At 42.8% G+C, this 13,766-nt stretch overlaps 1 protein-coding gene across 1 annotated transcript in view; it reads left to right on the top strand.

Annotated features, from left to right (window-relative positions):
* The first annotated feature begins 12,070 nt into the window (after nt 1-12,070).
* Nucleotides 12,071-13,766, top strand: part of GRB14 (growth factor receptor bound protein 14) — a 66,423-nt gene continuing 64,727 nt past the window's right edge. Inside the window, 2 exon segments of the mRNA XM_037396682.1 lie at nt 12,071-12,149; nt 12,152-12,209. Coding sequence (XP_037252579.1) covers nt 12,086-12,149; nt 12,152-12,209 — 122 coding nt within the window. The 5' untranslated portion in view covers nt 12,071-12,085.

The following is a 13,766-nucleotide window of genomic DNA, read 5'->3' as shown; positions in this document are numbered from 1 at the left end:
TGTGGCTCTGGGTGCAGACCAGCAGGTCCATGGCCAGATGCAGGCATGGGGTCTCAAGTGGGGACCAAGCACTAGAGCCTCAGACCAAGAGCATCTCCCCGGGAAGGGGACAGCCAGCCCTGGCTGCAGCCTCCCCACTGAGCTGTCTGAAGAGCCTTCCCAAGGTCACCAGCTGCAATTCCTGGCCTCAAGCTCAGGCAGCCAGACCCACGAGACAAGGGAGGATGCGCTCAGGGCCTCCCTACTTTCCATCAGGGCCAGGTATTCCCTGAGTGGAAGGAGCTACAGCAACATAGTGCTTGAGATATGCTAGAGTGCACCCCTGGAAAAACATTTTGCTAGCAGATGCGCACCAGGTCTAGCAGGAAAAGCAAGGAGTTGTGGGCAAACTACTAACACTGCTGTGGTTTTTCTCACCCTGCTTCAATCCCCATCCACCAAGCTGAATGTGGCAGGCAATCTGACCATATTTCACCCTCCCTTTCCCCTTTTTTAAAATCGTAATTGTGCTACACTATGCTGAAGGATACTGTAAAGCATCAGTTAAATGAAAACCATGTACTTGCACGATGAGCACATTTTCCTACAAATACAGATAGCCATTCAGAAATCTAGAACAGGGAAAAGTATTGCCCTAAGTTTAAATGTTCTTTCTAGTCTGGCTTGCAATCAAACACAGTGTTTTCTCCTGAACTATTTCTGATGATTGACTATTAACTTTGTATTGCAGTGTTAAACTGAAACATGTTTCTTTAACTCTCTTTAAATGAGCTACCTTTGTGGCAGTATTTTTAGATGGGTCTTTTGATGCGTTTTTAATGGTACATTAAAACTTAATGAATGCTGAGTAACAGTAGAATCCCTATGGAAGCACATATGGTATCTACATTAATACTGAATGAATGCATAATGATCAGTAAAATTTCTGTGATTTCCACATGAATCAACACTGATGAGCCACTTAGTGTTACACTCAATTACATCATGTTTAATTTATGTAGCATTGTTTGGACATTGTGTTTAAAATGTCTTTAGTAAATCATTGAGACTCTAATTGAGCCTCCATTTCAGTGACAAATTGCACTGTAAACATTAAATTCAGTTTTTTACACAACAATTAATTTATGTCGAAGCCTGCTTGCAAAGGGTCAACAATTTGATATATACTCACTATTACTCCCTGAAAAATGGAATCCTAGTATGAAAACAAGTTGTGATAACCTGTTAAATTATTTCTGTTCCCTTAGTTATGCCACAGCCGGACACTGGAAATGCATTAATTCCCTGAACTCTGGCAACAGAGGCAATACCTCAGCTGTTCCATGTGAGTGCTGCCACGCAGTTCAGAAGACCTTTTCAGGTCAGAGCACCTTGTCCACATCTATGCAGCAGACTCAGAGTTCTCCACAATGCCTGCCTCACCGTGGTATCACCCCACTTCTCATGTATTTGGGAGGCCCTTGTAGCCCATCCATGACTCAACTGCAGTGTATATACGGCACAGCAAGGTGGGCCAAGAGCTTTTGAAGAGTGACTGTACCACCGGTCTGCCAGAGGTAGCCAAAGAGGTGGTGAGGGAGCCCACAGCAAACACACATACTGTCTGTCAGCTGTTCTCCCATCCTTTGCAGGACCAGTAAGCAAACACTTCCTCCCATGGTGTCGATTGCTTGACGGCCTGTGCAGAGGAATATAATCTTGCCTTGCTTCCAAAGCGTTACAAAGGTGTGAGGGCCCACTATCTCACTTTGTCTTTCCTATTCTACCTTGTCACACACTGAACATGGGCTGTTGGTTGCATAGGCCCTGGCGTTAAGGCTCTCTGGAAGGCTGCCAGTGGTAAGAGGACTCTGTAGCTGCAGCCCTCCACTGAAGTTTTCCACAGTAACTGCTGCAGCAACAGGATTTGGACAGAAAGAGGGCAGAGGCTTATCAGGGGATGCTGTGCTAGGCACCATCTTTCCAGACTGGCTGCAAGTGAAGACTAAAGATATGCACATATCTGATGACGGTGAAAAATAATACAAGTAAACAGGCTTTGTAAAGGAAAACCGGCAACAAAATATGCATACTTCAACCCTCCCTAGGAACAATAAACATCTGCTTGGCTTTCAGTATTTCCTGTGAGGTACTTCCAGCAGATAAGCTCCTCACACAGTTTCAGTGGGTGTCTGCTTGAGCTGGTTTTGGAGAAATTCCAAGGCAGGTCTGTAAAGATCTCCTCTGAATCAGGCTGGGGTTGCCTGTTTTACTCAATCAGCTCAGTTACCTGAAGAGCCATCTGAACTTGTCTGACTTCTGGCAGGGAAGATACCCTCTTCCACTACTCTAGAAGGGATCTTGCACTTTGTTCTCTCAAGTTGGTCTTTCTTACTTCTAGTTCAGGCCAGCAAGGTCTTATCAAGAGTCTTTTTTGGCTTTAATATTCTTCCTCAAATAGCTGTTCAAAATACAGTCAGCTTGAGAGGTCTCGGCTTAGGGGAGTTTTTAGTCCTGAGAGGTTGTCCAGTCCAGCTGTCTCAACAAGAAGGACTGGGGGGGAAGAGAAAAGGATTTGGAGAAAAAATCTGATCAGATATTTACAAACAAATCCATCAATATATTTTTAGCTTCTTAAAATTTCCTGCATTAGCTTCTAGCATGAGGCACTCCATCCAGTTATTTTAGTTTATAGAGGATTTACCATCTGTGAGTATACAAAGCTATCATTTTAATTTGCTGTTCTTTTTGATCTGCTATGAGATTATCTGATAACTGGCAAGGCATCTAACAGACAGCTGACCAACAACTTTGTTAGAAGATCTACAGACAAAGAACTTTATAATGGTAATGATCATAACAATAGCTGCTCTCATTTCTCTGGATTGCTGAAAAATGCAAATTCAGACCTTTAATAATTGCAGCTCAGGCTTTCATTTCTGACAGCAAAGTGAGGGAGTAAAAAATCTTTCCATCCTAAGAAGCTAAGAAGCTGTAAAGGAGGCTATTAGATTATTTTTTTTTAATTATAATTCACTTCGTTCTTATTAGAAGAATTTAATAAACGGAGTATAAGAGAGAAAAGATACTTATGGAGAACCTTTTCATTTTGTTTTAAAAGTCCTTTTTTGGTTTATGTTGATCATTTTAATGATACTGTTCCCACGATTCAGGAATTCTATTCTGTGTTAATTTAATTCAGCTTTAATTTGAATTGAATGAAATATTGGCTAGCTTGCTGGCTGCAATGATAAAATGCATGTACTGCTTAAAGTGTTTGAAATATATAAAATAATCTGAAATACACTTCTCTTCAATGTATGCCTAATAGATTTTAGTGATGTAATTATTTCTAATTTATTATGTAGCTATATATTTTTAGAGCCTGCCATGTAAGACTGTTTTTTAAAATTAGATGTAATGAGGTTATAACCACCATAGCCTTTGGAATAACACCAATATAAGAAACAGTACAAGAAAATAATTGAATGTATGCCTTGAGCTACATGATGACTGTACAAACAGACTTCACGGCAAATTAGATTTCTTTGACTAGTGTTGTGGTTACAGTGATATAATTCATGTTTCATAACTCTGAAGAAATAATGAAGACATTGTAACCAGAAATGTGTCAATTTGAATAAATTTATTATGAATTGCTTTGCTTCTAAAAGCTCCCAATATGTTATAATAGAAGCCTACGTTCTTGCTTGAGAGCCAGCCAAACTCTCTGTAGAAAACGGAATGGGGTTTTAATGTCTTAACAAATCACTTAACGGTATATTTTCCCTTCAAATAAACAAAAGCAGAAATCTTCTGAAGGAACTGTGCTAATAAAAGAGATTGGAATATATTCTAAAGCTACTCTGAAAGTAGAGTGTTTGGAGGCCTCATATTTAGATGGTGGCTTCTTACTCTGCACAGAAACTCAAAACACTGTTAAAACTGTACATCCACTTTTGCCCAAATCCAAGCTGCAATGAAGGAAAAATTAACCCATGCACCAAGTAACTCTCTTTGCCCATTGCTGAACCGCAATTACATTTGGATTGAATGCAAAATTCAACGGGCTACCTCCAGCTACAGTACAAAGTAACTTCTCCAACTGAAACCATGCAGACTGGTGGAATTTAGTTAAGGCACCACCTTAACTTGCACAAAGTACAATTCATGAGCTAGGAAGTTTCATGTGTCACCTTCAGTGACACATTCGGCTTTAATGTGGTTCCTTGGTCAGAGGCTTGGGATTGGCTTTGAGGCCATGGCTTGACAACATGCTAAAATGGGCTTGAGGCCGTGAAGAGTTGCCACAGGAATCAGAATCCTCAAACCCACTTGGTTAGTTCAGATTTGTTAAGAGATTTTTCTTTGGGCTGAATTTTTACCAGTATGCTTTCTGCCAGGTCGGATACTTTCTGTCCTCCCACAGCCTGTGTAACGTCAACACAGAAACATAAAGGTGCTACAGATTCTTTATCATGCGCTGTAGCTAATTTGGCAGAAATGTGGCTGTGTGCTTATTCTTTCTGTGGAATGGGTATGTCATCTCAAGTGATCCAGTAGTACAGAAATGCAGTCATGAGAAACACCAGCTTTTGTACCTAGTGTGGATTTCTAAAAGCCTGGACTTTATGAAAATAGAACATATTAGTCCAGTAGTTCTTCTTGGATGACAGGATGAAAGTTCAAGTGGGTTAAAAGTCTGAAAACTGCAGTGCTATTGTTTTCTAAAGTAAGTTCAAAGGATGTAAAAAAAAAACAAACCACCAAACTTATATTGCTTTGTCATATTTGAATTCTCAGACAAGTACAATGGATTGAGCTAAATTTATGGAACTGATGGAGAACCCTGAAGGTTGAAATTAAAAGGGTTGAGTGGCTATAGCAATTTTCCTAATTTTAGATGTGATCTCAATTTGTACTCCTGCTTCACAAATGCTTCAGATACATCAGATATTAAATTTCTTTGAAGTCAGTTGTAAATTATTTATGAACTTGTTCAGTAGCCAGCATTTTTCTCCTCTCCCCTCCCACCCCAAGGGAAATTTTATAAGACTTTTTGACTTTTAAGTAGAATTTACAGGGCCACTATGTGTAACACAATTGTCTGGAATTACCTTGTACGTTATTATTCATGTGTTGTGTAATGTCCCCTTCATAAATACACAAAAGTGAACTACAAGGTTGTTTACATTCAGTGTTATGAAATTGTTCTAGTTGTCACAGTAAAGTTAGGACTATTAGAAAAAAATTGCTTTTTAAATGGAGTAGCTACTAATCAACTACAGAGCACAGCTTCAGTAAACACGAAATCAAAGGAAAAAGTACTTTTTTCTCCAGCTCAAAGGCAGACCACCTTTTGGACCAGATTTAAAGCTGACTTATTGTCAGGAGTACTGAAGTATTAATACATTTTACCTTTTTTATTTTTAGAAACAAGAAACCTTCATTATTTACAAAGAAGGATGGCCTGATTGTTAAAGTACTAATTTTGGACTAAGAGTTTCCATTCCTTACTCAGCCATAAATTCCATTAGGTCTTGAGAAAAATCACTTAGCAAATTAATTGTGTTGCCTAATTTCCAACAGCTAACTGAGATGCCTAAGTTAGAAGACAGTCCTCCCTATGTTTCCCACATAGTCAGAGGAAACAAAAAGTTATTTGAGGATGGCTGTCAGTACTAAAACCTGTATGTATTTTTTAGTTGACCTTTGGAGTCTTCTGTTTCTCTCCATGGAAGTTCTAAGTCCCTATGTTAATGGCCAACTCTAACATGCCTAAAGTCATGTACTCTGAATACCCACACAGGGTTAATTTTTAAACATCTTCAGGCATATAAAGATGCAAACATTTACTCATCCGCAAGAAGGGAATAAATACATAAAAATGTTAGGAGCACTGATGTTGTGATAATTATGTTCATAATAAGTGCTGAGATTGTCGCTGTATTTAGATAGGGTTCCTGAATTACAGACATTTGCATGAATAACCTTTTAATAACTTCCAAGTAGTCAACACAATGCTTTTAATACATGAACGGTAGGTTGGTTTTTCAAGGTTTATTGAATACCTCGTTCCCTGAATATAGACTTCTTGGAAACACTCTTGAGACAGAGCAAATACCCCTTCTCTGTATAAACCCCACGGGATGAATTCATTCCAAAGAGTACTAAATGTCCTACCAGGGGATGTATTAAAATGGTGGCAGATATATTATCATACAGTGGCACCACCTTAGGAGTTCCAGCTGGCCAAATAAGCATTTGTTTGTTCTGCTTTCTGTCATTTGGGAGGAACATGATGACTCCATCATTAAGGTTCAGCAGAGCTTTTCATTTCAGAGTTCATTTCCAAGGCATTTTAAATTGCACATGCACAGGTAGATTGATTTGGAAATTGCTTTGCTCGGTCAGGGCTGGTGGAAATTTGGAGGTGCAAATCTAGGCTAAGTTATCCTAGTGATTTTGGAAGAGTAAAATTCCTCCTCCTTTCACCTGTATGCAGATATGTATACAATCACGTTTAAAATTTCTTACTATTCCCAGAATTAGAGAAAAATCTCCTTAGATATATTGAAAGCTTCCAAAAGCCAATATCACAATGCAATACATCTGAAGTTACTAGACTTTCATTATGTTTCCTAAAGTCATGGATAGCCATTGTGAGCTGCATGTTACAGAAGCAGGGATGAAACAATATGACTGAAAATCAGGCCCCTAAATACAAGTGTCTGGTGCCATATTTCATGTCCAGTAACATCTGAAACATCCAGACTGGGCTGTCACGTGTGACATAGGATGAACAGGAAACCCATCCCTTCTTAAGGCACGGTAGAATAGGTATCTATATTGGAATTAGATACCTACATTTAGGCAAACAAATTTCTATACATAAGTCTTTCAAAATACAGAATTCATTTTGTCTTTACATTTCATGTGTCAGCCTTGTACTCTGATAACAAAAGTGGAATGTTGCCTGCCTTGAGTCTGACCAGGTACGTTGTTTCTTTTTGCCCAAAATAACTCTACATCTCCCTTCCTCTCAGCATATCTCTGGAGAGTCATTGTGCTTTGTCTGGTACTATTGCTTCAGTGTCCTTGGCAGTAGCTCAGACAGAAATGGCTGAGACTTATGAGTGGTGTGGCTGTTTGGGAAAAGTCATTTTAGTTAGCTCTACATTTCTTGGGGTTTTCTTTTTCTTTTTTTTTTTTTTTTTTTAATGCTTGTATTTTGTTTCCCACTCTGCAAAACAACTAGTGTTAAAACGATGTCAAATCTCATTTCCCAACAACTCACATTATGGAAACTGAACTTCTGTGCTGGATAAACACAAGGAGTACCTTCCCTCCTTAATAATTACATGTTTCTGTGCAGTATTCTGAAGGTATATAAGGTCAGAAATTAAGTTCTTTGTGTAAAGTGGAGTTCCAGAAAAAGGGCTGTAAAAACTATCAACAGTATCAACTCTGCCATTGCATCGCCTGTTTAATTTACCTAAATAATTTATCACTCGTGATGTTTAAAGTTGTCCACTCTTGTCAGAAGTTATTTCAGAGGAACTAATAAAGCATTAAATTATCACAAATATTTACAAGGGATTAATAAGAACAGAGAAATGTACTAAAAGAAAAATGTTCCTTCCATTACAATACTATCATTACAAATGTTTGGCACTGCTAAATCAGTTCCCTGACATTCATCAATTCACTTTCACAAATAACTGCAGCAGTGTATTATGCGGTTCATTCATCTTTAACTCTCCAGATTATATCTAGTCCAGTAGATTTAGACCCATTAGATGAAGACCTAGGCACTCTAATCTATACATATGTAATATTCACCCTTGACAATTACAGTTGTCTCTAGGAAGGAACTTTATGCCTTCTAGAAGTTCAAGGTTGGCCAGTGCAGATTGCATCATCTAATGCACAGTTTATTATAGACACTGCTGAATGATTGATTTCATGCAGCCTTAGTGCAAGGGAGCAGAAGCCAGTATGTCACATCTGACCTGCACCTCAGAAGCCCTACATGCCACTGAGTCAACTCTATGCTGAACCTAATTATTTGTTTTTAGCTACAGTGACCTTTCAGAAATCATAAGCTCTTGATTTGATGTGATTGGTTTGAAGGGTATCATTCTTATTCTCAAAACCCTGCACAGAATTTAATTCTGTTCTTGTGTTACAGTTCAAGGCAAAATTCCAGCAGGGGGATATTCTCGGCTGAGGACAAAGCTGTCACAGGGAGTCACAGAACTTGCTATTGAAATAGCAAATGCTGTTGTCAAAGCTAGCAATAAAATCCATCCCTTTGCTCAATTTTCTTATGCAAGTATGCTAAAGTATTTGTGCTTTTCAACAGGTAAAAAATTCCAAGCCCAAACCAAACAACACAGAAAACACTGTGAAAATCTGCTTCTTGATAGTAAGTGCAGAAAGGGAAAATAAGTCAGGGGAAACACTAGGGTGTTACTGTGCTGTGGCTTGTGAAAGTGCGTAACAGAGGAATTTTCTGATTAGGTTGAAAAGCAGCTTCTGGAAACAGCTGAGACTAGTGGTACTGATTTAATCCCTTGGAACCTTTTCCTTATCTGCAGCGAAAGATACACATTTTAACAGTCATTCTAAACTTAACATTCGGTGCGAGCTGTAATAACAGGCAAGACTCCTCACAAAACATTCAACCACAGATAATTTTCGGAGTTATGCACTACTGCCAAGAAGTCAGCTACTGGTATCTCTGCTTGTGCTCATTGGCTAAATTTGGCTCTTGTGAGGTACTGCCCAGACAGATGGGCCAGTTTTCAAAGTTAAAAATGGGCTTTTGCAATACTCAAGAAGGAGCAAGGATGCACAGCTCATTGTATCAGGACGGTAATAAGTGTAAGTGTTCAACATATTTGAAGTACAATGAGATAATAAATACATATAAATTACAAATTCAGGCTTGCCTCTTGGGACATGCCTTTTTAACTGGACAAATAACTTCTTTTTTTTTTTTTTTTTTAGGTGATCCTCTATATCATTACATTTGATGCAGTTTCTTTTGGGGTGCTTATAGAGAAAACATTGTATTTGGAGACAAGACTTGGGCCTGGTTATAGCCTTGCACTGGAAAAAGTATCTATTTCTGTGGCCTCTATCTAGTACTTCAGTAGAGGTTATTTTTTCTCTGCTACTGCAGCTATGACGGAAGATGGTGTAAGATATGATATTTTTTGTCTTTGTGTATCCATCTTTAAGAAATTATAATGAAGCTTTTTATGGTGAAGCCATTACACATATAAAACCACATTTAAAATAACTTGATAAAAGTAAGGGGGGTGGTGTGGAAGGGTGAAATAAAAAAAAAAACCACCCAGCAAAAACCCTCTACAGTTCTCAGAGATAATCACAAATACTTTGAATTTTTTGAACCTTCACTTTGTCAGTAATAGCTGTGAAAATTTACTCTAATTAAAGGCATAATTTTGTCACATTAATCAAGTGCTGTGGTTCTAAATAGCGCACAGGCTTTTGAGAACTGGAGAGCTTGACTTTCTGGAAGTGGGGTGCATACTGAATAGCTTGACTCCATTGGGTTTCTTCTCAATTTATATTTTTTATTTTACTTGATAAACACCTGGACCTGATCAGGGCTATCAAAGATTAAATCAAAAGAGGAAAAAACTACTGGGTTGAGGATTGAAGAATGGCCAGAAATTTAGTTTTAGGGAAATGTTAAGTCTTAGAACAAGGACTACTGTGCTGCAGAAGTGTAGCAGGTACCAAAAACCAGACTAGGTAGCTTAGGTGTATTTATGATAAAAAGGAAACCAAGTCACACAGCTCAACAAATATTTTTGAGTCAGGCCTTCGCAGAAACCTGCTAGCTTTTAATATCAACACTATTAATAGTCCAGAGATTACTGGGCTTGTTCAAAGAGAGAGTTTAAAAAGTTTACACTTAAACAGAGTCTAGGTCAAACGCTCTCAGATATCTTTAGCCAAGCTCAGGCAATCTTTTTTATCCTTGCAGTTGTTTGCAAGGAGGGACAGGAAGCCAGGAGAAACTTTAGTTTCACATTCTCACCTATGCAATGCTGCCAGTGCTACACTGGAACAGTCACGTAGATCTTTCTGTGCCTGTTTTCAAATTACTGTATTTTTCTCGTACAATGCTATTCCCACAGAAAGCACAGAAAGCAGCAAGCATCAGGACAGACTACGCGTAGAAAAAAATAATTAAGTCAATTTGTTTCTTAAATTACTACATTCAAGTGAAATTATAATAGCATTTCATTTTTTATTGATCTTTCCTGCAAGTGGCATTTTTGCTGTCATGACTCAATCCGAGCAAAGTTATTTTGAAACATAGAAGTATTTAATTTGTTTGCTAATGTTCCTTCTAATTGTGTTTTTTATTTGCCTGCCATTTCAAAGCAATTACATGACTAAGCCAAAGAAACAAAAAGATACCATGTATATCAGGTTGTAACTATGTAACAAGTTGCACCTGGTGCTAAGTGAAAACATACTTTCTTTTCATGGCTGAACTTCTAAAATGCTGACTAATATCAGCATGCAATTGCCACCGAAGGCTTTCATCCCTTCCTGACTTCAGTATTCTACCTAGAGCACCTACGCCACTTGTCCTTTCTCCCGCTGCTTTGAAGACAGTGAGGTTTAATATGCCATATTTATGCCAATGAATCGATTAGGCAAAAAACAGTGGTCTGGTCTGTGTGGTTGTGTAAAAAGATAGCTGTTTGCAAGCAACGAGCAAATCCGGTCAGTCATCCGACACTGTAAAATTCCAGATATGTTTGCCGGTTTCTGTATATAAGAACTGTTAATCAACTTGGACTTGCACTTCTGTGGTCAGCATAACAGCGAATGGGCTGTTCAGAGGACAAGGAATCCTTCGTTTCATTGGCAATAAACATCCTGCAAAATCAACCGTGACTCAGCCAAAATGAAAACCGTGAGTAGGGCTTCTATGTTGAAAAAATCTTTCTCCGGAGTTGACATTTTGGCTTGTGTGTGATGATTTCTTTGGTGGGGTCAGGAAAACAGCAAAGCACACAGGTCCCAAAACGTTCTGTGTTTTCACCAGTCCGACACCTCCGCTGAGCACGCCGGGCACAGTCAGGTTTCTGCACAAAGCTGTTTTTATCAGGGGCTGGGTTGTAATTATTTGACTTTCTGTCAAGGTGACTGACTGACACCATTTCACCTGCTCTGCTTGGTGTTGTCAAACTTCTTCGTACAGCGAGGGGGTGTGTATTTTTGCAATGGCATGGAGGCTGATAAGGACGGCCATGGAATTGCCACACAGGGTTTTGTGTAGGTGAAGCCGGGCAGGAGCTGGCTTGCTTGGCTGCATGGGCTGCCCTGCCAGAGCCCGAGGCACAAGGAAAACCTTTGCCACCCTCTGCTCTGCTCCAAGCTGCGGTGAACGCCAGTCCCGGGCCCAGCCGGGAGCCGAGCTGGCCCACGGGGGCCCGTTGGGCACAAAGGTGACGGGCCTGTCCCCGGGCCCTGCTCGTTCCCGCTTACTCCGAGGCATAACCGCAAACTCCCGACCCCCCGCAGGGACGGGGCAGCTTCGTCAACGATCCCGCAGGCGCTCGGCCAGGTGCCAGGCCCGCCCGCGGCAGGTGGATGCCGGCCGGGCCCGGCCCTGGGCCGCGCTGCCCCTCCGCCCCCGGGGTCCCCTCAGCCGCCCCGCGCCGGCCGGGTGGCACCGCGGCACCGGGGCCGCCGCCTGCCGGGGCGCCTCGCCCCGCCGCCGGGGAGCGGAGAGACGGCTGCCCCGGCCGCGGCGTGGCGGAGGCGGCCGCGAGCGCCCGGCTCGGCCCCCGCCCGCCCCGCGCTGCCTCCCCGCCGCCGCGCGGAGCCGGCGGCCGCCCGCCCCCGCCGCCGCCCGCGCACGTGTGCCAGGGAAGGCGTTCGGTGCCGCTCGCCGCCCGGGCGGCGCTTCCCCCCGCTCCCCGCCGCCTCCCCCGTCCTCCGCAGCGGGAGCGGAGAACAGCCTCCGCCCGACGCGCCCGGCAGCGCCGGGGCCGCTCGCCGACGTGCCTCCCGCGCGGGCGGCCGCCCGGCCAGGACGTCGCCGCCGCCGATGGCCGCCCCGCTGCCCGGTGTGCCGCGCGGCGCAGGGCGGGCGGCGGAGCCCGCGGGCGGCGGCCCCCCTTGCCCGCTCCCCCGGCCCCCCGGGGGGACCCGCCGCCCTCGCCCCCCGACAGGTAAGGCCGGAGCCCGGGCGGGCGCTGCCCGCTCCCTCGAGGGCCCGCCTGCTGCCGTCTAGGGGCCGGCAGGCGTCCTGCGGGCGGGAGCGCGGGGCTGGCGGGGCCTGAGGGGGCGAGCGCCCCGCGGCTGGGGAGGGGGCGAACCGCGGCGGGGGGGGCGGCCCGCTCCTCCCGGGGACTCAAAAGTTCTTTCCCGGCCCTGCGGGCGCTTCCCCGCGCTGCGGATGCGTCCCCCGCCCCCCCACCTCCCCCCCTTTTCCTGCGAGGTTTCCCAGCGTGAGGCGAGCGGCGGCGCCCAGCCGAGCCTGCCTCGGCGCACAGCGCCCAGCCGCCGCCTCCCCGGCGGTGCCTGCCCGGGGGCAGCCTGCTGCCCCTGGGCGCCCCGCCTGCTGCCCCCGGGCTGCTCTTAAAGGCGCTGGTCTCTGCTCTTGGGGCAAGAAGCTGTGAGCTGGGTTTCTCAGGAAGCGTCTGAACAGTTTCGGTAGACCCAGGTTAACGAAATCTGAAAATACTGCATTACAGGGCTTTTCACTCCTTGATGCTAAATGCTACTTTAAACGAACGTTCGGTGAGGATTTCCAGGTAGTAAAGCATCTTCATGCTGCATTGTTACCTTACTCTGATGTTTTCCCCCACTTTGTACCTAGTGGTGTATGAAATCTGGAATGATAACGATGAAGGTAATAAAGTTAAATATTGAGCTCGGAGCCATCAATTCACACACGTAGAAAAATGTGATTGTATGATGTTGGACGACTCAAATACTTGAGGTGCTTTGGGTGCTGCTCTCCAAATGAAATCAAGTAGGCAAAGTGCTCTTCCATATTTTATGTGAGAAAACCATCGACTGCAATGTACACAGCAGTCTGAACAGCCACGTTATTAATGTGATTATTTTAAACCGGTGCATAACTGAGCTATTCAGCAAGTACAGTAATGATTATCTTCGCTACTCTCACAAATGTTGCTTCGTGATACTTCTGATACAACCAGATTTAAGTAGCCAGCAACTACCGAGACATTTATTTTATGATGGAGCTATGGAGATTCAAATACAAAAGTAATTGGAAACAGAAAATTAGTCTAATGCTTTGCACTGTTTTGTCTTGTCAGTCACTTCTGACTCCTGGTTCTGGTGAAAAAAAATATCCATTTGTTTAAAATACAGTTGTGATGTACTCAGGAAGTATTACTGAGAAGTTACATGCATCCACTGTTGTAATATGTGTACACAGGGAATGGCATGAACACAGGGACAACAAAATATTTACTAATGTCCTTAGGAGCCAATATAAATATATCTGTGCTCTTACTCTGCAAAGACTTACACATATTCAAACAACTTTATATTCAGAGCTGAATACTTGGATTGCTTTCAAGTAGTGTTAAGCGCTGTATGGTAATAGATTCAGCCTACTGATTAAAATAAAATCTGCACAAAAAAGCTAATTGCTGCAACCAGAAAGTATCCTGGTATTAAGGCCTTCATATGTCATGCATTGTGGTTGGATATTGCAATTTTAACAGCAGTTGTTACAATTATCACTTGGTATT

The sequence above is a fragment of the Falco rusticolus genome, chromosome 8 (assembly GCF_015220075.1).
Source record: "Falco rusticolus isolate bFalRus1 chromosome 8, bFalRus1.pri, whole genome shotgun sequence".
In the NCBI taxonomy this organism is placed as follows: domain Eukaryota; kingdom Metazoa; phylum Chordata; class Aves; order Falconiformes; family Falconidae; genus Falco; species Falco rusticolus.
The sequence above is the reverse complement of the archived record's forward strand: the minus strand, read 5'-3'. Positions and strand labels throughout refer to the sequence as shown.